Genomic DNA, 25,899 nt, shown 5'->3' with positions numbered 1-25,899 from the left:
ACTAAGCTATGAAATATTACACATAAAAGTATAACATCACTTTACATGCATTATAAAAATTAGGACGGCAGCTTAGGGTGACAACATTAACACCTTTTTATGGTTAAAATTGGCGTCAATACCAAATGGCGATCAAGTAACGTTGATTCAAAAGCGAGCAAAAGGCACGCGTTGAGCTAAAGAACATCACGCAGTCTTTTTAGCGTCTGTATTTATTTCTTCCAATCACTTTTAGTAACATAGTTTAGCCCTCTGCTTCAATGCAATCTTTGTTGCGTTATCACCTTCCCGGCCGTCACCGCCACCAGGCTATATCGTCTGCTGCTATGTTACAATGTTATGGCGGGATCACAGAAAAAGACAGCCGTAACCATCGGTTGTATGACACGGTAAGGGCAGCGGAACACTTCGCCTGATAACCGCAGAGCTTACCGATGCCGCCGACTCATTCATTCGTTACCTCCGAACTTAATCAGCGCTGTAATGAATAAAACCGTCAGATTTCTTTGGTATTTTTATCTTGCATTTGATCATGTGACCCACCAGATTACTAGGAGGAGTGTGGACAAATGCAATGCTTTTGGGTTCTTTGTAATAGATAGGCTTGGACTGCCCTCTTATCTTACTGTTACGTAAAACAAATAATTGCTTTTTATTGCCAAATATAAAAACAAAATGCGAAGCGGTTATTTAATGCTCCGTTGGTGCTGACTTCGATACATTCAACACGGTTATTTCTTTCGGTAGAAAACAGTTGTAAACCATGCGTAATGAAAACTGCGCTTGCTACTAATTCACGGGAATTTGTCGCCGCCAAAGGTCGGTAAATTTTTTTACCGTATTTCACGGCGACGGCAACCGTCATTAGAAAACATTTATGTAACAACACGTCCCTTTTACGCAGGCTCGAGTTGCCAATGTCAGACGTAAGCGCTCCTGCTCACTGTTTAAATTACTTCCCGTCTTCACGGTCAATCACAAAGAGGGCGTGACATAAAAGCCGTATTGTTGTTGAACAGCAAATACAGGCCTACGTTGTCAGGTCCGCTGTATTTCGTCTAGTTTTGTTATTTCCGGACAAGAATTATGCGCTTTCAGTGGAGAGAAATAAGGCAAACTTCAGAACTGGTGCCAGTACACGTCATGAAACGTCAAAATGACGAAAATGCACACAACCACCTTGTGAACTGGAAGCACATAACCTAAAATGAGAGCCAATCAGAAAAGACTTCCGGCGAATTCATAGTTCAAGGGGAATTTACGACGTTGAGAAAAGGGTCCCAGCCCTCGAATATTGCGGTCTCTCCAATATTACTGCCGCGGTTTCTTGATGCGCTCGGCTGGTAGCGGACGGTTAGCAGCCACGTGGAAATCTAAATGGGCTTAATAACGGTATTGCGTTAATAAGGACAGTCCCAAGATGGGAGCGCGCGCTACCTGATGACGCCCCACGTAAATTTAACTGCTATAACATAAACGTTGAACCGAATATTCTTCTTGGATTCTTGAGTGTTTGCACTGCTTGCAAGTCTTGCCCTCGTTGCAGGCCACTTTCCCTCATAGCTGTTTACGATTCTCTCGCGCGATGCTAGTCGATGTTATACTTAAAGTAGAGAAGGCTGCGTTGCGATTCTATATTTTTTTCCCTGATGTTTCCGTTTTATTGTCACTTTTAGTTGAACGAATCAACGGAGGCTAGGTCTGTTATGTGCCGTGTCGCTTACTAGAAATGTGGTTGACTTGGTTTATCTCCCTAACTTAACTATCCTGCCTGCCACATTTGCAGACTGCATGGCATTGACTTCCTTGACTACGTCTAGAAATGCTCTCCAAATGTTTTTGAGTTTCTCGTGTGGAGCGAAGTTCTTTATGACCCAAGAGGCATTCCAGAAGTACGCAATGGTGTACCTATTATTAATCAGAAATTTTAGAGCCTTTCTATTTTTGCCAACTGTTTCATTACGCCTTCGTCGTGACGGGGAAGCGCTCGCTGTCCAGCGTCTTTGTTATAAGTAAGAAAGTACATCAGACATGGTAAACGTAAGATTAAAGCAGCGTACGAACGCTCGCCAAATAGAATATTAGAGAGTTTTAGAATAACATACGCAGCCATACGCAAACAGTTAGCGAACGCCGTTTGCGTCGTTCCCACTGCGCATGCGCCGTAGGCTAACCTGCTTCTGCGTTTAGCGGACGGAAGACGAGCGGACGCTATTTCAGCAGCGTGCGCGCGCGTGCGTGCGTGCGTGCGTGCGTGCGTGCGTGTGTGTGCGTGCGTGCGTGGGTGGGTGGGTGGGTGCGTGTGTGCGTGGGTGCGTGTGTGTGTGTGCGTGTGCGTGCGTGTGTGTGTGTGTGTGTGTGTGTGTGCGTGCGTGCGTGCGTGCGTGCGGGCGTGCGTGCGTGCGCGCGCGTGCACTCCGGCCCTCCGCTGGCAGGTGAGCTGGCGAGTCATTTCGCAAAACATTCGACAGATGGCGCCGTAAGCATTAGCGTGTCGCTAAGCGAAACTGATAAGACGCTGTACTAAAACCCTCGCGGTGTTTAAGTAGCGTGACGCAAAAATTTACCGCTTATCGCACGGAAAGGCAATAAACGCTGTACTAAAACCCCCTGTTGGAGTATACCTTCGTTAAGCCGTCCTTTGGAGACCCTCACAACTGTAGCCAAATCTGAGATAACTTTTGATTTTGTATTCAATAATCTGGTTAAGCTGTCTCAGTAGTCTTGACAGTACATACGTTTTAAACGTATGGGGGGTTACAACATTTTACGTAATGATCCGCTTTCGCACCCTCTTTCCAACTGAAGGTGCAGACAGCTGTCGAATACAAGAGATCAGGTGCAGTGTGTCACTGATTGCCCTGATCCTTTGAAAGAGTGTGCGTATCCCTTGGAAGCATTATGATTATTTCGGAAGCAGACTTGCGGCCCACTTTCTATAGTGATCACCGCGACGAAAGTGTTGAGATGAGGCGGTTTTCCTTGAATCTCCGGAATTTTTCTCGCATTTATTGTCAGCGGACCAACTTTTCGTTCATTTGCCATAAGTTTCCGCGGTTCGCCATCGTTTCTAGTCAACCGCTAGCTTGCCCGTGGCACGTGTGCCACTTGACAGCACTATCGCACTCTGGCGAAAACAGAAGGCACCTTTTCATGTATTATAGTGCGTCGCCTCCTTGCCCAAAAGCAGTGGCGTATTCAAACAATGCAAGGTTGCTCCAAACAGAACAGGCAAGTTTGATTGATTGCAGTGCTTAATGCGGCGACGCAACGCAGGCGGTGAGGCGCGCCGTAGTGGAGGACACCGGATTAATTTTGACCACCTGGGAATCTTAAACGTGCGCCGAAATCGCGTACACACGAGCATTTTTGCTTTTCGCCTCCATCAGAAAAGCGACCGCCACGGCCGGAAATCAAACCCGCGTCCTTGGGCCCAGCTGCACAACGCTTTAGCCACTGAGCCACCGCGGCGGATAGAACATACAAGAAAGACGACAGGAACAGCCAGCACTGGTACCTGACCCGTTTGTCTTATAACGGCGAAGCTGGAAGAGGAGTAATAAACGTCCCTATGAAGTAGTTAGCCTTGATATTCCATGACCACTTGATGCCGTCCGACGTCTTGGGCTGCTTTCTCCCGCTAAAGCTGGTCGTCAAGGTCCGAGCTGGACAGTGCTGTCTCCCAGTGCTCATGGAAGGGGAAGGGCAGGGGGTGTAGGCTGGGGTTATTATCACAGCCCCGTACAGTATGGTAGAGGGTGCCCGGAGCCTCGCAGAAGAGGCATTGCGAGGAGCACAGGGCGGGGGCCAGATTGATTGATTGATTGTGGGGTTTAACGCGCCGACGCAACGCAGGCGATGAGGCGCGCCGTAGTGGAGGGCTCCGGATTAATTTTGACCACCTGGGGATCTTTATCGTGCGCCGAAATCTCGTACACACGGGCGTTTTTGCTTTTCGCCTCCATCAGAAAAGCGGCCGCCGCGGCAGGGAATCGGGCGGGGGCCAGGTGGTGGGCTCTAGTGGTATGGGGAAATCTGTTTGTATTCCTCAAAGGTGGTGTTCTTGTTCTTTTGTGAGATTTTTGTGTGGACGGGGTACAATCCATTTGTGTATGGTGTCCGTAGTTAACCTCACATTGCTAGTGATCAATATCCTCGAAAACTGCTGGCCCGCCTTGAACAGAGTTGCTGCGCGACGAGGTGCAAGAAGCGCTGAAGCCTTTAAACAGAACTCCTGTTGTTTGGCCTGATCTCCCGCAGATCGGAACCATTAGGAGCCTTATCGTGCGAGAAAAACGGCGTTGTCGTTCTCCCGTACAGAAAGTAACGGCAGCAGTAAGAAGTGAAAAACGCACAGGAATTGCTGAAATTTCTGCCAAAGTGCGTATGTAGAATAATTTTGATAAAGCTTATCAATTACGTACAATGAAAAATTGTGTAAATTAGAATTCGTGTGACGATCGAACCCTGGTTCATAGTGTACGGATATGGTGTGTCACCACGACACTACACGAGCACGCTGAGGCAACCCAGTGCGGTAGCGCTGACGTCATATCGCATGACAGGCGCAAATGACAGGTGCGCGTGACGGCGCGTGAAGAGAGAGAGAGAGAGAGAGAGTTGCTTTATTAGAAGAAAAACGAAAGTTGACTCAGCCGACAACTGCCTCTCGGGTTGAGGGCACCTCAATCAAGACTGAGTCTAGGAGGGGGATAGAAAGGAAAGAGGGTGGACATAAAAAGGTAGAAAAGGAGAATAACATAACGGTTCACAAGCCGCGCAGCATGGACAGTACTGTCGGCATCAGTTGCCCAGTAGAACTCGATTTTGGGGAGGTAGGGCTTGCATTAAACGCGAACATACTGTCTCTAGTCTTCTCAATATGCTTGAAGCCCTTGTGTGATGCAGATGTAATTGATCCCACAGCGTGGACCAGCGCCACCAACAAAAACGATTTCGAATTCCAATACGCACCAGCATTATGCGTTTCCTTAAATCATTTTCAAACGGCGACATCAGCAGGATTTGGCGTGCGTGCGTATCCACAAGGAACCAGCTATTATTTTTTTTTTGCTGCCTGCATCCGTGATTTGGAGCGTGGACTGTGCAGTTGGCTTGCGTAATCTATATTTGATAAAAGCTGCTGGTTACCAAGAAACGCCGGGGTGTGTCTTACATCTACTCACTCAAATAAATTGCGGTTCGCTTTTGGTAGATTTTACGCCCAGCAATTTTACAAAACCCTGAAATCTGAACAAATCGCCGCTTTATAAATTTCATGCTCCAAACCTTATCAGCTGAAGATGCTCTCCGTATTTTAGAAGCTCGTTCAACGCTGGCTTTTGCTACCCATCAGCTTCTGAGTCTGACGTTGCCACGCCTCGAGTACGTTTCCTTTGCTCGTGCAGACGGCCTAAAGGAATACCATGACCGGAGTCGACGAGGCAACTTCGTCTCTGCTGCTGGCCCTCCTGGTCACCACGACCTTCAGCCGCCACGGGTCAGCGCATGCACTGTGCCGGGCCGAGTACTACAACGTTCCCAACGGGTTGACGCACACTGCCTGCCTTCCACCGAAACAGGGCTGCCAGCTCATCGTGTCTGGTCTCACAGATGACGAGAAGCGAGAGGCGCTCAGGGCCCACAACGAGTACAGGTCTCAGGTGGCCCAGGGACGCCTCAGTAGTTATCCTCCGGCGTCGAACATGTATCGCCTGGTAAGAACACTACGTAACCATTTCAACGGGGGCTTATCCGGGTTATCACCTTCTGTGTTTACCTCCTTCGTCCCTTAGTCAATGCTCCTCGAACAAACTTTCCAACGCCATCATTCTTGTGGCTAGAATTCACTGCGTATGTGCATGCTACATTTAGGCAGGCTGATGCAACGCTCTCTGCGCACTAATTGATTGATTGATTGTAGGGTTTAACGCGTCGACGCGACGCAGGCGATGAGGCGCGCCGTAGTGGAGGGCTCCGGATTAATTTCGACCACCTGGGGATCTTTAACGTGCACCGAAATCTCGTACACACGGGCGTTTTTGCTTTTCGCCTCCATCAGAAAAGCGGCCGCCGCGGCCGGGAATCGAACCCGCCACCTCGTGCTGCTCTCTGCGCACTAAAAACGATGAAAATGTCCACAATTTTTTATTACATGGTCTGGTGGCTGAGGCTTAAGAGCGAACGAAAAGAGGAATCAAGTTTGTTATATACTGTAGCTTACAGCAAGTACGTGCACAGGGGGTGGTAGGTGGTGGCTTTGCACTTTAATGTGACTGAAAAACCAAAAGCGGCGGTGTAGGGTTTAACCTAAGAACGCACGAGCGCGAAAACCAGGCACGAGCGCGCGTGATCCGAAGACGATGATTTTGTTTCGCCTTTTTCGCCGTCGATCATCGTTGTGTGGTGTCCTCGCTTATAAAACACGTGAATATACGCAAAAAAAGCGGCCGAATTCGTTCGCACTTCTCCTATTGGTTTATGAAAGGAAGAGGTCAAAGTTATTGGCAACCACGCTTCATTAAAAATGGCACATTCAAATGCAGTCTATTTTTTCTCGCTCTTTGAACCTCACCAATACCTACCTGTATTTACGTTATTCTGTGACTGAACCAGTTGAACAAGTGCTCATGTTGTGCATGTCACCTGCGTCAGTACTATGTAAATAATTAGCGCAATCAAACATGCAGAGCAATATAATTTACACATTGTCTAACGCATATGCAGTGGTCTCGACCTTTTTTATGTTCTTGGTGCCGGTTAACAGTGATGTTCTGATATTCGGCTAAAAAGCATATCCATGAGTACAACTTTCATGATCCGGTGCGATCAGTGTGTTTACTACATTCTGTTGTTGACTTGCTGTCCCATCATCGGTATGATCGGTCTCTGTTGACGATGCGCGCGAGAAATTACCGCTAGGAGTTTCGAACACCATTGTCTCACATTTGGGGCGCCTATTTTTTAACATTATTACCAAAACCTCTCAACCTTTTTATATCTTCTTTTTTATGTACGAAAGGATAAGTGAAATGCTTGATGGGGCATGCAAAGTGCAGTGTTTAGTAACGGAACACTGTTGCTGGTTTTGATGCGTGAGTGGTACAAACTAATCTTAAGTGCTTACTATGGTTCTGCAGATTTGGGATGAGGAACTAGCCGACGTCGCTCAGGCATTCACGAACCAGTGTGATAACAGCGACCATGACAAAAAGGAGCAGCGAATCACAAGTAAGCTTTACGGAAACGCTGTTCAGGAGTTGTAGTGATACCGTAGGTGCTAGATAACACGCCCTCTCCTTCAAGCAGTCCTAGGGCGCGAATATGTGTCTCTCCATCGCTGGGAAGCCTCGTTTATTCGCATACTAGTTCTCAATTTCACCTTTAGCAGATGGTGAGGTGAGCAGAGTGAGTGAAATCTGAAGTTACACTTTTTCGTTAGTTAATAATATTTAGTTTCAATGAAAATGATAATGAGTGCGCTGGACTTAGGAGCGTAATGTAAAGCGGGGTTTAAGATCCCCGGTGTTACTTTTCCTGTGTGTAAATTTTTTTTATTTTGTTGCGACTTATGGCTGCTGTTTGTTTTGCGTGAAGCGCAGAATGACTACGTGAGCGATTCTTGTTACTTTAGAATGCTTAGCCATGGTTCATTCTGTATAAGACATACTTATATCAGCTCGTTCGACGGATAGGAATGAAGCTCACGTGGGATAATGTGCTCTACAACCTTCAAAATGTAATCATCGTGGCATTTGTACGACTTCGTCTGAGTGATCCGGACTTACCGTAATTTTTTTAGAAGAAACTCACCCTTTTTATACTGAAGCTACTAAATCAAGCTGTAAGTGGGGCAAACTGCCCTCGTGACAAAACCCCAACTTGTCTTGCTTGAAACCAAAACCTCCTAAACAAAACGGCAAAGTATTTAAACAAGTCACAAGCGTGGCGTTTTCCATTACAACTGATTGCGAATGTGAGACGTTAACGAAGCTCTGAAACATGCACAATGAAGCGCCATTAGTGTCTGCCGGCTGTGATTTTTTTTCAGCCTCTTCAATATGCCGTTAATTCTTGCAACCCAACTGCCATAGGGTGATATCTGGTGTCAGTGAGGTTGTTCAATCTTTTGGCCCGCTTACTCCTGTGACCACGAACACGACGAGACAGTAGGCTGAAACGGGAGCTCGTGCATCGAGTGAGACGCGATGCGGTTCGGAAGGTAGCCGCCACGCCAATAAGTAGTTTTCTTACGCCTTGAGTTTCATTTTTCTGCGCTGTTTGCTTAACAAAGCGTTTTCTTCTCAGATAAATATCCGATAAATGGAGTAATTAAAGAAATAAAAAGATATCATGGCATTTTCAAGTTGTTTTACAGGTTGCCCCGATATTATTTGTCAAGAACCTAACAGCCTCTTAGGTAGCTTGAATTCTGTGTAAATTTTACAAAAGGACCGAGCAAAGGGCAGAAAGCGGAGGTAATGCTAATGATGGTCAAAGTAGCAACCGTCATAACTGACTACTATATAACATTTTTTATGTCTGTAAGGTCGTCCTATATACGGATATATAAGGCATCACGCATGTTTACACGACATCGTCAAGACACCTGCCGCAATCGCATTACGGCTGTGGTTAATTATAAGAAATAAAAGCTTCAAAGTGAAATCCCCCGGGCATTGCCATACTGCGCGCTGAACACTGCCGGGCATGAGTTCACTCTTATAAAGAGTGAATTCGCCCAACTTGCCACGTAAAGGGTGCTTTTGATCGCACGCTTCATCTGTGCAGCCTCCACTGCGGGGCATTATTAGTGGTCTCCCTGCCTTTCCCCTTTCCCCTTGCGGTTTCTTAAAAAAGGTTGTTGCTTACTTCCTTCGCATTACGGAACACAACACCATATTCTTATGCCACGCGTAATCACTAAGTAAACGGAAGGTAAGGTTTATTTACAGCGCGGCAGCACAGAAGAGCAAATGGGAGGTAGATGATACAAGTACGGATCAGCAGCCGGCATTTACTCAACCGAGATCGCCCAAAGTCCATCCAGTTCCGTATTAGCCTTTCCAATTAAAAAGGGCCGTACGAATAACAAAGTTCAACTATTTTACGAAATGCATGAAAGTCTGAAGTAAAAAGGCCGAATAACTTCCCGAGCTATATAATGTAGCTCAGATGAGATCACAATTTTAATTTATCCGGCTACAAGCTTTCAATAGAAAGCCATAACCAGAAGACTTCAATTATTTTTCGACGTAATTTCGAGGTCCCCGGCCTCTGCTAGGTTGCTGGAGCATCGTATGCACTTTGGTTGATAATGTAATAAACACTTCCGTTCTTGCCACGCCAAGGTGTCGAGTGCATAAAGTGAGAATACCAACATTTCGGTGAGAAAGAAAGCAGCAAGGCCAACACACGAGCGCGCAGATTCATTACATCTTGGGCGCATCAACATACAACACCTTAGTATAGGATGTATTTCTGTTTTGTGTGTCTACATCACCGTATGTTTTCTATCGTCTGGGGATCACTGTGTATATTTTGCAGGTATCAACAAGCGTGCGCGGCCGAGCACGTAGTATGTAAAAAATAAAATGCTTGTTTATGCCAGGTATGAAGTACTGCGGGTCGAGCAATAGGGACAGCTGTTTCTGAAGCGCGCATCCTGCCCACATGGGCAGTAGTCCCCTTTGATAACGAGATATTTGCTGAGTTTGTTTTCGTGTTTTGAGAACCGCGACACAAAACATGAATAATAATTGCTTGTAGAATTGACCGGAAATGGAAATACCAACATTCTACGCCGTTGTTGCGCAACACCCAATGCCTACACGCAAATACACGCACACAAACACGTATGCGTGCACGAAGGCGCGCGCGTACACACATACGACACATCATAAGGGTCATTGGTCAAGCACACGTACGCCAGTACGTCACCAGCCTATCTGCAGTGTCATTCTCCCCAACCATTACGCACATACGCATACACTGTACATGCCAACTCTCGTCATTTTCTTCTGCATTTAAAGCAATAACACGTATCTTGTCATGTATCGTTCGTCGATAATAATACTCAATGCACACCCACACGCAAACACTAGTTTTCTATGGATAACGTGGTGATGTTAATCGTCTATTTATGGCTTTGCGGTGATCATCTGTAATTTTTTCTGCTCTGCTTTTTTGGCGCAACTGCGCTGGAATCTAAAAGATACAATGGTTTGGTTTTTCCACCTGCTGGACCACAAAACAGCAGAATAAAGTTGCCTAAGTAGCAGCTTGTTGTCAACACATGATTGTGAGACACTTGGGAGTGTTCAATTCCCGCCTACTAAAAAGTGTGGTCTGGTATTTATCTGCAGCAGTTGCAAGCTCGCTGAAAGGTTTGTTTTCAGGCTTGCGAAGCGTATTGTCAGGCAAGCCCATATATCCCGAGCGATTTCGATAAATACCAGGACATTTAGGAGCCCGATGAACGGATTACCGAAAAATTACTTTTTGCACAGATCAAGGAGTCATGTTGGACGCGCACGTTGAAAAAATATTTCGCCGAATTGATACTACGTTTTCCAGTGGCCATAAGTATCCGTCCACGGAGTTATGGTAGAAAGCTTCCACACCTTCGGAACCTGACTGGAGGTTATCCCAAACACAAAAATTGGCCGAAGGCAAACTGGCTCCACCCTATTATAAACGAAGAAAAATACTTTTCGTGAAGCTCGACAACTCTTTGGAAGCCAGTACTGAACGAATTTCGGTTAGTCTGGAAGCTGTACTCGTGCATACGCATAGCGAAATGAGTGATTCTTGGATACTGCTAAGGTATTTCATGCTTCAAAGTTTTTCCGGATTGGATTAATATGAATGAGTTTCGAATTGTAGGAAATGATATGGTATGCAACAACCTAAGTGCCTGCCAGCTCCAATCGTCGTGTCTTTTCGATTGTCGCAGCACGATTCCAGAAGGTTGGCCAAAACTTTCACTGGAACGAAGGATTCGGGATTCTGCCAGGTCCAGATGCCAAAGGGCGCATCGATGACTTTTTCGCCGAGTATAAGGACTTCAACCCCTCCAACGTCGACCCATTCAGCACTTCACGAACTCGCGGTGTCGTCACGCACTTCACGCAAGTACGCAGTGAGGCTGGCCTTTCTCTCCTCTTTTAACCAACTTCAAAAATCTGCACTGTCTTTTAAATTTATTCAGTTCCTCGTGCCGCTATGATACCAGATATCAGTTTTAGTTACTAAGGTTTAGAAGCGCGAGAGTTGGGTAATGTATGCAGGTAATAACAGCACCCCAAAGGATAACGCTATGAAGAAATGTAACATGACCAGCGCTTACTTCTTTTCGGTTGTTGTCTTCTCTTCTTGCACCTGTACTATGTATTCCTAATTTTGTGTTCTAACAAATGAATGAGCATTAGGCTGGAGCAAGAAAGACTACCAGCTGAGCGATATACAGGCGTACGCAGTTTGTTTTTCATGTAGCAGTCGGGTCTTTACAATGTTTCTATTCGATCGTTAGTCTTGGCATGTTGAAATACATTCGTAGCGGCCCTTCCTTGGTGCATATCGGATATCGATCCAACTTGTCGCATAAATCGTACGCCTCTCGCACGTGTTCTTTGAGCAGCTACAGCTTTTTGCGCGTACGAATGTTCGTGTCATTTAATTAATATAGAAACACCACTTGTTTCAATGTAGGTTCTTGCCAAAATCTCCGGGTCAATTTCAAGGTTACAAGAGAATACTGAGAGACCTGTGGGGTACTGCAAGCTTTGTCACCACCGTATCCCTGGTTGCGTTGGCCATTAAATTTGGGACCCACATAATTATCCAAGTCTGAGTTATTTGTTGCATTCACGGTTCATTAACCCTATAACCCCTAGGATTGAAGGCCTAGGCCATAAAGCCTGTGCGGAATACCCGTTACATACCGTGACAATTCAAGTACCTCAACGTGCTTCATGCCACCCCTGACAAGCTATTAGAACCGGCTCACGTTTCACAAAATATTCAAGCGAAGATTCACTGTTGTCGCTGATGCCTCTGTAACACGAAAACGCCCTGCAGGTAAGCCAACATTTTCTGGCGATGATGATGAATGATGGTGGGTGAAGTGAGACCAAAAAATGTGCTGGTTGCTCGAATAGAACCTGGCTCCCTTGCGTTATGAAGCCGGAGTCTATCCGATTGCTCTATTTCGACGTGGTCGAAGCGGTTTGGATAACTCATACGACAACCAGAGAACCCGTCACCTGAAAGCTTCGTGTTCAACCATCGTCCCCGTTCGGCGGAAGGCTGCATGACTTTTTGTATTATCTATACAGCAGGAACCTGTTGCATTTGCATTGTGTTGCAATCAGTTGTGGTTCCAATAGGTTGGCGCCAATGCAACGTTGACCTATATAGGTGCAGTGTGGCATTATGGACCATCGCCAGCCGCGAGTCATTTTTTAAATGAAACGTTGCGTTGTGCTGCACTTTCCATAATAACATGAATTCTTCCATTTGACACTTGTTTCAAAGCTGGAGAGAAAAAGTGTTATTCATTTAGGAGTCATTCGTTTATTGCTCGATTTTTGGAGGGGATGTATAAGGCGCACATTTTTGATTTTGTCAGATCAGTTTTTTGAAAATATTATTATTTTTCTTTTTCTTATTCTTCTGTTAAATTTTATGATTTCTGTTTTTCTCATTTTTTGGTTTTCGACATTCCTTCCGACCAATTATCCGTATACGTTATTATAACGCTTACAGGTGTTACATTCGCCAAATCTGCATTTGTGTGGAAATACAGGGCGTTTGACGGTCCTGGATGTGGGGGTATTCAGCACGGAATGCTGCACCTTAAAAACATTTTGTGAAAAGTTGATTAGCGCAAGTGATTTGTTTACTCCTCTCTGTATGTTACAGGTGGCCTGGGCGGACACTCGTTACGTTGGTTGCGGTTTCACCCAGTATAAACTACCCCATTACGATGCTCGAAAAACCACGAAGCTCTTCGCCTGCAACTACGCACCGGCGTGAGTTTGCGGCGCTGCCCTCTGTATGGCCGCATTCACTGCAACAAGACATATTTGGTCTGAAAGAGGAATCTGTTAGAAGCAAAGCATGTGTTATACATGAGGCTATTTTCCGCCTCGTGCAGTCAGCGTGCGCTTCACTACAAACAAATTGTTGACCCATCAGTTATTTCAACGCAGTGTGGCCGTTTCTCTGTTTACGTATGTTTGTTAAACATCAAACCCACAAGAATTGGTCGTGGGGCGACCGCGTGTAACACTACCTCATTGAACATACTGGAAAATATCGCGTAAACGGGGACAATGAGACACACAAGAAAGAGCTTTGTGTAAACACCGGTTTTTATGTATAGCGGCAGGCAATAAACGGGAAAATAGATAAGACGGTAGCCTCCATGTCATAAAAGGAATAAAAGATTATCAGATTAAAAATGTGAATACTATACATGAAGAAGCACCGACGTCCAAGAACATAGTCGCATTAAACAATCTGCAATCAAAAGCTTCTTTTTGGTCAAGAAGGGATGCTAACGCACCGACCACCATAGTTTGCGATCTCGAAGGCTTTAGAGATTCCGAGCTTGCGCCTACCCGATACCTATTTCAGTACCGAGTACCTCTTTCGCTGAAGGTACCGTACCGGTACACCGGTATTCCGTACCATGAATAGCGCCGAAAAAACTCTGTTCCCGACCCTCCAAAATCAAGCTAAGTAACCAAAGAATGCCACAGGAAAAGTTTTTTTACGGTAGTCCAAAATAACTTGGAATTCCACTCATGCTCAAAACTACGCTCGAAAGTTACTTAAAAACGCCAACTCTCGGCCCGTCCCTGCAACCTAAATGACGCTGCACTGAGCTGGCTTTGTACGTATACATTCCGCCTGTGCAAATTTGGTTCCCGTAAAGCTTGGCGATTGAAGCTTCTAAACGCGGTTCATCGTGTCACCTATTAACTTCACGCGACACTGCAAGCATCTGGTCTAAGCAAAGTAGCACTTCACGCGCACGAAGTGCATGAATGAGACGGGGAGGAAGTACACTGCAATGCGGCTCGCCTGGCTGCACGGACTGCATTTTCAAAGCGCTTTCACGCATGTTGGGCGGAATGAAATTTATTTGTACGGCGGTAATGCAAGGGACTTTCTCTGCCTTTTGGTACAAGTAGAATATATGATGTCTTTACGCACAAATAATCCTATCTTCTACAAGGAAGCTGTTAGGAACGCCGTCAACAGCAGCAATGTTTTTACGTCGGGTGCAACACAAATGATATCACGAGATTGCCTTGAATGCAAACACCAGAACAAGATGGCACACGCCGTAGTGGGTCAGTAGCTACGCTGTTGACCTGCTCATCGCGTGCTCACCTGTTTACATCGGTCCGTGGGTGGCCTTATTTCTAAGGCAGGCAAAAGAAACACGTTTGCGCGTTTTAATAATTGGGCGCTCGTTAGACAAGCCCAGGGGCCAACAGTATCCGTTGCCGTCTGCTACGGCGCTCAGCATAGCTCGTGGGTAGCTTCAGCTTGTAAAATACGAATTTAAATTACTACCGACTTTATACATTTTTCCCCTGCCCTTGGGCCAAATTCTGTAGCAGGATAATATATTTTCCTCAGCCACCCAGCTTATTTCTTGCAGGCCAATGATGATGCACTTCCTACTGTTGGCAAGGTCTTCTCAACTCTCCTGGGCGCAGCTATGGGCGTGACGTTGAATAGGACAGCTGTAATTATCAAATGCGCCTGCGGCATTTTGGGATCGCACTCTATTTATGACAAAAACAAGGCCACTTTACAAGTGACGACGGGAGATTTGAGAATACATGAAACGTATAAGCATGACTTTTTGGGCAAAAATACTAGATTCGGCAAGTATTACCCGGCTAACCACCTCTCCGGGGGAGTATTTTTCGTCTGTTTTTAGATGCTTAGGACGGACAACCTGATTAATTCAAACGTGGAGTAGAACTCATTTTTGAGAGATTTTTTCACGTATGTTTAAGGTCATGATTCGTAGGCTACATAAACCCCGATAAACAGCGACTCGCGTCTTTGAGTTTGCCCCAATATTGAAGATTTCGATTTGTGTCACCCACACTACGAAACGACTTTACCACCTTCTTAAGACGGTAGCCTTTATTGGGCTAGTTAAACGTGAACGTCTTCACGTGTGTGTATGTATGTATGTATGTATGTATGCATGTATGTATGTATGTATGTATGTATGTATGTATGTATGTATGTATGTATGTATGTATGTATGTATGTATGTATGTATGTATGTATGTATGTATGTATGTATGTATGTATGTATGTATGTATGTATGTATGTATGTATGTATGTATGTATGTATGTATGTATGTATGTATGTATGTATGTATGTATGTATGTATGTATGTATGTATGTATGTATGTATGTATGTATGTATGTATGTATGTATGTATGTATGTATGTATGTATGTATGTATGTATGTATGTATGTATGTATGTATGTATGTATGTATGTATGTATGTATGTATGTATGTATGTATGTATGGTCTCCATCCAATTCAGCCTTCCGGCCAGAACTTAAAAGAAGACTTCACCGACATGTTTATAGCGGCAAAAAATTTCCAAACTACTGAATCCAGTGTCAGTACTCATACTTGTCAACATTGTTAAACAAGGAAAAAAAATAGGCCGCATATCTGAGACAAAGCATTAGCACGCAAGGAGTACTTGCCCTGTTATTTTAATTAAACTACGTCAATGATTGATGTTTATATTCAAAAATACGAAAAGGGCTGGCGCGTGACAATAGCCCTTGCGGTGTCATTGTACGAAGTCCATCAGTAACGAAAACTTCCCGTAGATGGCGCGCAAGCGGGGGAACGGGAAAGTCGAGTTTACTTTAGCAAACATCGACCATGTTCATCGCGGGAAGAGTGGGACGGGAGGGGAAGTGCGTGAGAGCTGAGCGGAAAAGAGAAGAGAAGCATTTACGTGGCATGGGCGGCAGACAGTTATTGTTTTCGACTAAGCTTGCAGCGAACAGAGTAGATACGGCGCCAATTTTTCTTTGGATCTTTCATAAGCGTTTATTCCTTCTGCTTCATGTTGTGCTGCGTTGGCTGTTTGCACTAAAAGAATAATACACCAGGGGCATCCACAAACAAAAATTGTGGTTGATTCCTCTTTCATAGGAATCGGTAAAACCCGAAAGTGAAAGGTGCCTTCACAGGGCCAGTTGAATGTTGAAGGAACCTCCTTCATGTGCGAAAGGTTCGCGAGCCTGGCCCCGCCAGACGAAGTGACGCCGACACGGAAGAAACGAAGCAATAACCATTTTTTTCCGGGACAACGAAACCTAAAATGGCGTGCACAGAAACATCAGCTTGAAACACATTGCGGTCACTGGAACGCCCTGACAGCGGAGGGTGTCCCTCAATTCACGCGCGTCTCCCGTACCCGAAGGCGCTGCCATCCCGGCGCCAACTGTCGGCGCTCATTAGCGTCATGATGCGCAACTTCGCTTCGCTTCTCCTACATGACAGAACCATCTGAATGAGTCATAGGAAAGGAAGTAGGGCGCGTTTGTAGCGCTGTTGACTTCTGAGTTCGTAGCGCAGTTGGGAGAGCGCCTCGTAGCTCCCGTTGCGGCGAGAGAGCTCGTGGGCTTAAATCCGGGTGACGCCACATCAATGTCACGTTTTCTGGAGACGTCATTTCCGTGACGAATATGACGTCAGTGAGGTCTTTGTTTAGCCTGGCATAAAACACTTTCGTGTTAAAAAAGATCCCCTGTGTATTATTCGTCTTCTCAAACAGTCGGCGCAGTACAACATGAAAGATTACCATAAGCTCCCACCTTATCGTTGTTGTGTTCCTTTTGCGCCTCGTGAGTTTTAGTTTTTGTGCCACTGAATGGAATTCTCTATGCCTTCTTGTAAGTTCTGTTTTCTTTCCTTTAAGTGGAAACACCATAGGGAGGTCAATGTACAAGAAAGGACGGCCTTGCAGTGCATGTTCAGACGGAACTACCTGCGAGGAGGCCACCGGGCTGTGCGTAAGTGAATCAAGATCTTCAACTGGGTCGGCTGGGTTTCACAGCGTTGTGTTGCTAAACAAGCGCGACGAGGAACGTAACACGACGAAAACTATGCAGTAATGTAACGGAAGACTGGTTTGTTTGTAGCACCTAAGGTCATCTCCCAGTTAGAATCGTGTTAGCTACCCCGCTGTAAGGTCGCGGTGGCGGATACGGTGGCTATTCATCGAACAAAAAAAATATTGCCGCAGCTTGCCCTATATAGTGGTGCAGGGCTGGAGAAACAGCTGGGCTGGTGGTCGACGTAGCTTCTCCCCACACTGACAGCGGATACCATAAGAAAGCTAGCAGCCGTCTAGGCGGATAAACGAAGCCGTTCATCGGGCTAAACTGGGGAAGTTTGCCTTGAGGCAGGCAGTCCTGGCATGTCTTCCGTACGTTCATCTGTTCGGGGTCGGATTCGGCGAAAAACGCCTCGCCTAAAGCTTGCATTGCAATCGTGCGCTTTTCGTAGTCACGAACAAAACTCAACGTAGACAAGTTGGTGTCAAACCCCGGCCTAGTGCAGACACGAATGCTTTACAAAAGTCGGTGCTCAGGAATTCGCGCTAGAACCAGTCGTTCAAGCAACTTATAGATTGGCGGGCTGGACGTTACGGTTCCTCTATTGCTTATGTCCGGGGTCGTTTCGCCGGCGATTCCGCTCGTACTCCACATCACAAGCGCCATGCTCGGGATCTTTCCGTCTCCGCTGCCTTTTAGGCACGACGGAGAGAGAGAGAGAGAGAGAGAGAGAGAGAGAGAGAGAGAGAGAGAGAGAGAGAGAGAGAGAGAGAGAGAGAGAGAGAGAGAGAGAGAGAGAGACGTTTATTAGGAAAAAAAGGAGGTGTCGTGATTGTCCTAGGGGCAGTGCCCTCCTTCCAGGGCCGCAGACTCTTCTGCTCCTTTCCGGGCTCGAAGAATGAAGTACTGAATCCTCGGAGCTGGCCAGAGCTGTGTCCCATAGCGCGACTACGCGGCGGTATCGGCGCGATACTCGGGGCTGGATCGTAGCCATCTCATACCTTCTCGAGGAGCGACACGACGGCATTCGCGCTGCGCTCCTTCTTTCTCCGGAGTCACATAACCCTTCGGCCGACCCATACTTTGCGGAAGTGTAAATGATGTGCTCGGAGCGGAGTAACGAAGTACTGTTTGCAGTAGCACGAGCTGTTCTGTTGTTTCCGCTTCAGGCCAGAATGCACGTGAACTGGCGAGGAGGAACGCACGCGAGAGATCACGTCATGAACGCTGCCCAGAGTGTTTTCGAAGGCCGAGCAGTTGCGGCGCGCGTGATAACGTCGTCGCTACGAGAAGTTTGGCTCCGCGTACGCAGCTGTGCAAGGGTTGTGCCGGGTGCCGAGTGCCAGATGAGAAGGAGGAGGAATAGGCTTTACTGAAGCCATAAAGGACTTCGGGGGATCAACCTGGGCTGTTACCTACGTCCGGGGTCCCATTTGTCCTGAAGGTCTGATCCGCTAAGGATACCAGATGGCGATGACCCTCCGCGTCCGACGCCCTGATGGCCGTCTCCCAGGGGTTAAGGTGGTTTCGCAGTCATGCGGCGTCTTTAGGTACCGGATGGTTGGCCACGCAAGGACCTTGTGGTAGGTGGTGCCGCGGGCCTGTTGGCAGTTGGGACGTTCGGGTGAGGGGTACAGGGAGTTGGGGGTAGAGCAGGTTCATTCTGGATGGTGTTGGGTAAGTGTTGCTCTGGAGCAGACGCCTTTCGACTTGCTCCCCCTTGTCAAGCAAATGATGATGTCGCGGTAGAGTGCGCCGTTGCTCCCGATAGAGTTTTGGGATGCTCCTAACGGTGGTGAGTGGGGTTGGTGTGTCCAGTTGCTACTCCGGATCTTCCTCTTCTGAAACCATGGCAGGGGCGCTAGCTCCGTCGCGTGCCAAGTGATGGGCTCGGGCATGGCCGCTCACTTCGGTCTCAGTATGCTACGAAGTCCAGATGAGGCTGATGGTCCGCTTCCCTTAAAATTCTGTCTCAAAATTCCCCCTCCACCTCAGTAGAACTGATCTGGACCCCTGCTCACGCCGGGTTGGGAGTTATTGAGGCGGCCCATTCTGCTTCTCCAGGGTTCACTTTCCGAGCCGGCCCCAGCCTCGTCCCCTCGCACGATGCCAGATCAGCTAGAGATAGCCTACTCAGCTATCATTTCCGCCTCGCCCGCCGTGTGTACCCCCCTGCTCACGTCAGTCTCGACAACGTGAAAGAACGCACCGGGCGACTTCTGCAGACAGACAGCCTCCCCTGTCGAACGCTGCTCCGTCGCATTCACCCGTCTTTATTTCCCTCCCCGAACTTCCCATCATGCGGCATTCTCGCCACCTTATCCCACACCATGTGGGCTTGTCTCAATGATCCTTTTCCCTCCATCACCTGCGACGAGCACTGGGAGAGGGCACTGGGCAGCTCTGAACCGGAGGTTCAAGCCTCACTGACGAATCGGGCTGTCATTGTCGCCGCCAGAGCCAGCGGCCACCACGTCCCCGTAACAGAGCTTGGCAAAATAAAGTTTACCTCCTCCACCTCCTCCGCTTCCCTTCAGGTGGTTTGTGGGTGTCGAGGATGTGATGAGCATCAGTGCAAATACGACCACGTAGTTCGGCACGGCAGGCGTCTTGGGAGTCGGTGTGGATGTAGCGGGGGTGCTGGATAATGGCGAGAGCAATGGCCGCCTGCTGACCAATCGGAATTTCTTCTCCTATAGGGGTTTGAAGAGAAGCTACTTACGAGTTGTGGTACCCAGTGTATGCCACGGCTAAAACTTCACTTGAACAGACCAGGGCTGCGTCTCTGTAAGCTACTCTGTGAGAGGATATTTACTCATGCATCTTGCTGAGTGCTTTGGCGCGTGCTTCTCGCCTGCCCTTGGGCTTCGTTGGGTGCGTGTCTTTTAAATGCAGAGCATTTCAGTAACTCACGATGTCACCCGCGTTGGCGTCCGTAGTCCGCACGCTCACTGCGCATGCGCGTCGAGTCGAGGCGAAAGCGAACACTCTCTCGCGAGGGGCATTGGATTGGCTTGGATTGGATTGGCTTGGATTGGATTGGCTTGGATTGGATTGGCTTGGATTGGATTGGATTGGATTGGATTAAAGTGGATTTTGTTGGATTGTGTTGCGTCATAGCCGCGGCACGTTGCGTCATAGTCGCGGCAGACGCGCTTGGGCCGGCGCATGTGCAGTACTCTCTCTTCCGCGGTTTCCTCTCCTTCGGGCGCGCTGCGCATATAACCGGTGTGCCGTTCTCCGGCCAAGCAACATCCGCGGTTGGCTCAAACACCTAGAGTCCACGCCGCTTTACAAGTACGCCAACGTCGTCGACTGGGACCGGCTTACGCAGTCCCCTCAACGTATATAAGCGGCGGAGCGCGCGTTCGGAATTCAGTCGAGGGCGTCTTTGCATGGCTTACGCTTGACGTGACGCTTTGCTTGACTCGAGTAGATGCGACGCATTTACTCGAGTTCCCCCCGTAGGAAGATGCGGGCGGCTTTTTTGGTATTGGGCGGATGTCGGTAAGGGCCGTCCGCGCAGGTGGTATTTTACTGGGTGCTGCAGCAACGTGGACGGGGTTGACGTTGAATTTGTTTTCTTGGTTTTCTCTCAGTATTTTCTTTGTATTCTTGGTATGGCCAACGCCAAAGGACCAAGCTCAACCTTATACAGGTCTGCTGTTAAAATACATGCGAGATATATCTGAATACTGCACTCCACAACGTTCCTATGCAAATATCAGTTGGCTTAATATAGGAGTTAATTGAAGTAATTAAGGTACAGCCCGGTTTGCACAAGAAAAGTGTGTTTTAGTTCGCAATACCACGGGCGTATTTTCTTCTGTATTTGTGGCGCATACATACGTACAGCAGCATTTGACTCACGAATCTGTTAGGTTGTGGTTTTATGACACTACTGAAATTTACAATATAACACAGTTTCAATGCGCTGCCTCCAAATTATTTCTTCTAATTTTTTGTTTATTCTTTGAGCAGACATCCTTCCGAATAGATAACACAAATATTTGTTTTTTTTTTCTTGGTCGCAGTTCGTTCCGGGAGAGTCTGACGGCGTAGGCATCTCTATCAATGGATGGAGTGGCTTGCTCTGGACGGTCTTCGGGTTCATCGCACTTGGAATTATCATCGGCACAGTGGTCGGCGGATTTATTTACAAACGAAAGAGAGCTCAGCTTGCCGCACAGGCAAATAACCGAGAAAACTAAAAACATACTGCAATGCAAGCCACAACATCATCTCTTTCACTTTTCCTTGCAAAAAGGTCAAACTCCTTGTCCGCTTTTTCAAACCAGGCACCCCGTTGCTCTTGCAAAATATTTATTTATAATTTATAGAATTATTTTTTGTTCTACGCTACACGGCTGCGTGAAGCGAAATAAAAACCTACAAGGGCCTGTTGTTTCTCGTATTTTGGTTACAATGGGCTGAAATATGCCCTGTTAAAGGTAAGTAGCTTTTCTGGCTCATTTTATGGACGGTACACTGGTACCCCATGGACGGCAGCTTTAAGTTTTGCTTGCTGCAACGCCGGGATTCGGGGAGACCCACAGCGTTAGGTTGTCTGCGTATAGTATTGCGCCATGAAGGTTCGGAATTGCCTGTTGTAAAGGAACTCAAAGTTTGTTCACACATTCCCAACCTCTCTTGGGCTGCTTAAGCGCGAACGTTTTCTCTGTCTGTCTGTCTGTCTGTCTGTGTACGTGAAAAGGAAAACTGTAATGTGGGTAATGTCATAGAGAAGTGAGAGTAAGAAGGGAAGGGGAGCATTGCAGAAGGCGAAAAGGAGGGGAAGTGGTTAAGAAGGAAGTGAAAGGGAGGAAGCCGATGGGGATGAGCAAAATCTAGCAGAAGCGGGTGGTTTGAGATGAGAAAGTGGGGGAGAGGAAGATGAGAAAAAAGCTTCTGGGAAGAGGGGGAAGACTCTGAAGGGAAAGGAGTGTAAGGGGAGGAGTACGATGTCATTACCTAACCGCTTTCCAAATTTTAGGAGAGTGTAAGTAGAAGTTTCCAGTAAAGTTATTTGTGGACATACGAGCAATAGTGTCACAGAGAGACCAAATGCTACAAATATGCTCCAATCAGTTACGCTTCTAGGATGCCTGTGCGAGCTCTGGTACTATAATAGCGGAAGTTTTCCTAAAGGTTTGCATAGAAAGGTAAGTTGGCATATTTCTAAAGAGGAATTGGTAGTAGATTGTAGAAATCTAGGATAAATAAAGGAACTGTACCGAGGTCGGGTTTTTCCCGACAGTCTGTACCCATGGCGATATAAACCCAGCCCTTCCGGTGCGATGCAGAGTGTTAAATGTGGTCATGGGACGCGCCTCACATCTAACTTTACCAAACAGACACAAAATCACAATTTTTAACGAGAGAACGCGTAGAACTGAACTATAAATATTTTTCGCGTAGAAAATACACAAAAAAATTCGAACCGAGGCTGTTATGGTAGGATCCAGGGACTATCAAGCTGAACGGGGGGGGGGGGGGGGGGGACTTTTAGCAGTTATTTCAGACATTAGCGTGACCGCTAACGACAACCAGTAGACGCCGCTGTGCTATACAGAAAGTGACTGGACGGTACCCGCTTGAGAACGGAATGTCGCTGTTCTCTTACTGAAGGGCATAGCTCTGTAAAAATAACTGACAATGCAAAGACAGAACACCGTAACTTTTACCTGAGATTTAGTCTCATAAGGTGGTTGGTCCGAGATTTAGTGATATTAAAAACAAAGACAGAGGAAGACCTTTTTACAATACTCGTTGAAACGAATTTTTAGCGCCCTCACTGATGCTGCTCTACGCCAATACAACCTGCCGGAAAGCACACTTTCTCGGACAATGAGGATAAATGATCGTAGGTGAAGCGGAAGGTTTATACGCTTTCCGCGGCAGGAATCGAACCAGGGTACCCGACTTTATGAAGCCGACGTCTATCTGATTGCTCCATTTCGACATGGTCGAAGCGAACGACCAGCAGCAGGTACCGATTCCCGCCGCACATCCCAAACCCAAACGTTAGGCTTACGGAGTGCACACAGGAGAGTTGCTGTGGGTATTCTAGAAACGTTGTGCGTACTTCCAGTAGTAGATCAGAACATACTCGCAGTGTGGGATCGGCAAACCTAAGAATCCACCAAGGGAAAGCTTCGCGGTCAACCATCGTAGTCGTTAGACGGATGGGTGCATGATTGTTTTAACAGTCATAACAAAAGATTTCGTTGTGATTAAACAAATTGTTAAATCTGATGTGCGCTAAATAACTTATAATATTTACAAAGAACGGGCCATCTCCACTGACGATGAACGTGAGGGGGGACGAAGCATGCAGTGGAAAAATGTATTCAAAGATTGTAAGTCTCTCTTGCCCCACGGTGTACGCCGATTGGGAGCCGGAGAAGCGCTGATGGGAGGAGCAATCGCGCGCTTGCTGAGGCAGTAGCGCCCTCTCTTGTGTTCATCCAGATTTAAGTAATTTACATGCCCATCTGCCCCAGTTTGGAGTAGTGCAGGGGTCAATGCGAACGCAGTGCAATGCCCGCACCTCGTCGCGGTGGCTCGTCCTCGGTGATCACCGAGGCCCCGGCACCAGATAAGAATGCTTTTTCTTGCTTCGATCAACCACCCGACCCGATCAGGCCTAGCGTCGAGACTTTCATTTTGGGGAACTGCGCGGGGGGGGGGCGGGGGGGTAAAGAGAATTCATTAGAACCCACATATAAGGGCGCAGTGACTAGTAAGAATAGCGCTGCCCTAAGAACATGAAAGTATCCAACCAGTTTTCAAGTAACATGGTCACCCTACACACTGCACAAAAATTGTTTCGGGGGGGGGGGGGGGGCGCATAGAGAATTTGTTATGACACGCATATCAGGGTGCAGCGACTAGTGGTAACAGCGCTTCCCTAAGAACAGAAAATTACCCAAGGTGTTTTCTGTAACATGGTCATGTTACACACTGCACAAAAATTGTTTGGGGTGGGCAGCAAGCTACTACAAATCAAGTCACCCAAGGTTCACCAGCGTTCAAAGAAAGAGTTCATAAACTATACTGAGCTCAATACGGCACTATAGAAACGCTCAGGATGTGGCTCCGGACCATTATAAAACGCGTATACCAACGCAAAAGGAAGGTTTCTTCTCCTAGAGCTGCCAACTCAATCTCCAAGTGACTCATCAGAATCGGCACGACATACCACAGCAGTGGGAACATCGCCCGTTGCGGCCGGGCTCGAAGACATGCGGCACCAGGTTTCTCCACAGAACCAAAACACCAGCACACATCAGAAAATTGACAATTACATCATTTGAACGCGTGTTCATTCGAGGGATGAGTCCGGACAGCCTGCTTGATACAGTCCAAAATGTAGCCTCTACACGACATTGAAACAAGGCATGTTCTAATGTTTCAGTGTGACCGCAGTGCGCACACCGTGCGGAACGCACAACGCCGGATTGCGCTAGGTGGTCACACGTCGGGAGTACTTCCCAGCATCGTAATCATCCGAAATCCCGAACATCAGCCGCAAGTGCCACCGAAGTCAGGTGATGCCAACGGACACCGCGTGACCGTCCTATCTGTTGGTTGTCTTATTGGGTTATCGTCAATTTTAGATGCGAAGGCATCTCATTCACTCGCCTTGTGCCTGCATCCAGAGTCGTCGTCGGCGTCCACCCCTCCCCCATTCTCCTCGCCGCGCCAGCTGCGCTCTCCGCCGCTCACCCCCTCTTCTCTCCGATAGCGAACACTCTCTCGCGAGGGGCATTGGTTTGGATTCGATTGGCTTGGCTTGGCTTGGCTTGGCTTGGCTTGGATTGAATTTGGATTGTATTAAAGTGGATTGTGTTGGATTGTGTTGCGTCATAGCCGCGGCAGACGCACTGGCGCTGGCGCGTCCCCTCACCGTTATGCGCGCTATAAAACGCGGTGCCTGCGCCGCTCCGCTCCATCGTTCCAGCGCCGTTCCTCCGCTGTCCAACGCTGCAACGGGAACCCCCTATGCGTCGCATCTACACAGGGGTTCCCGCGAGGGGAGGTGGTAGTTTTTTCGCACACTTCGCTTGTCGTACTTTCCTTGAAACCTAGGCTTGGCAAGGAAGGCTGGAGATTTCGCAGCGTCTTCATAAGGTACGCATAAAATAACGGCGGCTGCTCAGCAGAAGGAAAGGCGATGTATGCGTCATAAAATATTCAGCGGGAAGTTCCCAGAAAGTACCGTAGCAGCGCCTTCCCTGGGTACTCGTCTGAGTCTACAAGGTCGATCTCTGGCCGCACCGCCACCACGGTACACATGGTTTTCAAACAAGGCAGACTAAAACCACACATTCACTTGGGAAGCCTCAGCAGTGCTCGTGACACTGTTTCTATCTTTCCTGCCCAAAAGAACGACCCACACTTCGTGGCGAGCTGTCGGGTGAAATGGCGCGGAGGTTTCGCTACGTGTAGTATACATAAAAAAGCGCTGCCGAGACGGATGACGTAATTATGTAGCTTCCCTCTGCGAGGGAAAACCTGAACTTTGCTGCAACTGCAAGACGCTGCTCCGCAGTCTCGAGGAGGCGCTTCCCCGTACTACGCGACACTTCACCCAAGGAGTGGAAAAGCACAACGAGTACTCGAACATCCATTGTACGTCGCCCGCCAAGCCAGACGCAAATGTGCCAAAGCGCACCTCCATACTTTTTCGCTTGTTCAGTCGAGCTCCAGACAGCTCACCGAATTCATGAAATAGTTGCATAAACACTCGATAGCTGCCCTCATTACGA

At 47.5% G+C, this 25,899-nt stretch overlaps 1 protein-coding gene across 2 annotated transcripts in view; it reads left to right on the top strand.

Moving 5' to 3' along the window:
- Positions 1-21,526, top strand: part of LOC144166613 (scoloptoxin SSD43-like) — a 38,498-nt gene extending 16,972 nt beyond the window's left edge. For both annotated transcript variants that reach the window (XM_077696154.1, XM_077696155.1), the window contains exons 2-7: positions 5,409-5,717; positions 7,140-7,230; positions 10,955-11,133; positions 12,922-13,031; positions 16,990-17,083; positions 21,163-21,526. In XM_077696154.1, the coding sequence (XP_077552280.1) occupies positions 5,427-5,717; positions 7,140-7,230; positions 10,955-11,133; positions 12,922-13,031; positions 16,990-17,083; positions 21,163-21,339 (942 nt within the window). In that variant the 5' untranslated portion in view covers positions 5,409-5,426 and the 3' untranslated portion in view covers positions 21,340-21,526. The remainder of the gene's footprint in view (positions 1-5,408; positions 5,718-7,139; positions 7,231-10,954; positions 11,134-12,921; positions 13,032-16,989; positions 17,084-21,162) is intronic.
- The last annotated feature ends 4,373 nt before the right edge of the window (positions 21,527-25,899 follow it).

Source organism: Haemaphysalis longicornis, unplaced genomic scaffold, assembly GCF_048455015.1.
Source record: "Haemaphysalis longicornis isolate Haplotype H1 unplaced genomic scaffold, Haemaphysalis longicornis Haplotype H1 scaffold_18, whole genome shotgun sequence".
Taxonomy (NCBI): domain Eukaryota; kingdom Metazoa; phylum Arthropoda; class Arachnida; order Ixodida; family Ixodidae; genus Haemaphysalis; species Haemaphysalis longicornis.
The sequence above is the reverse complement of the archived record's forward strand: the minus strand, read 5'-3'. Positions and strand labels throughout refer to the sequence as shown.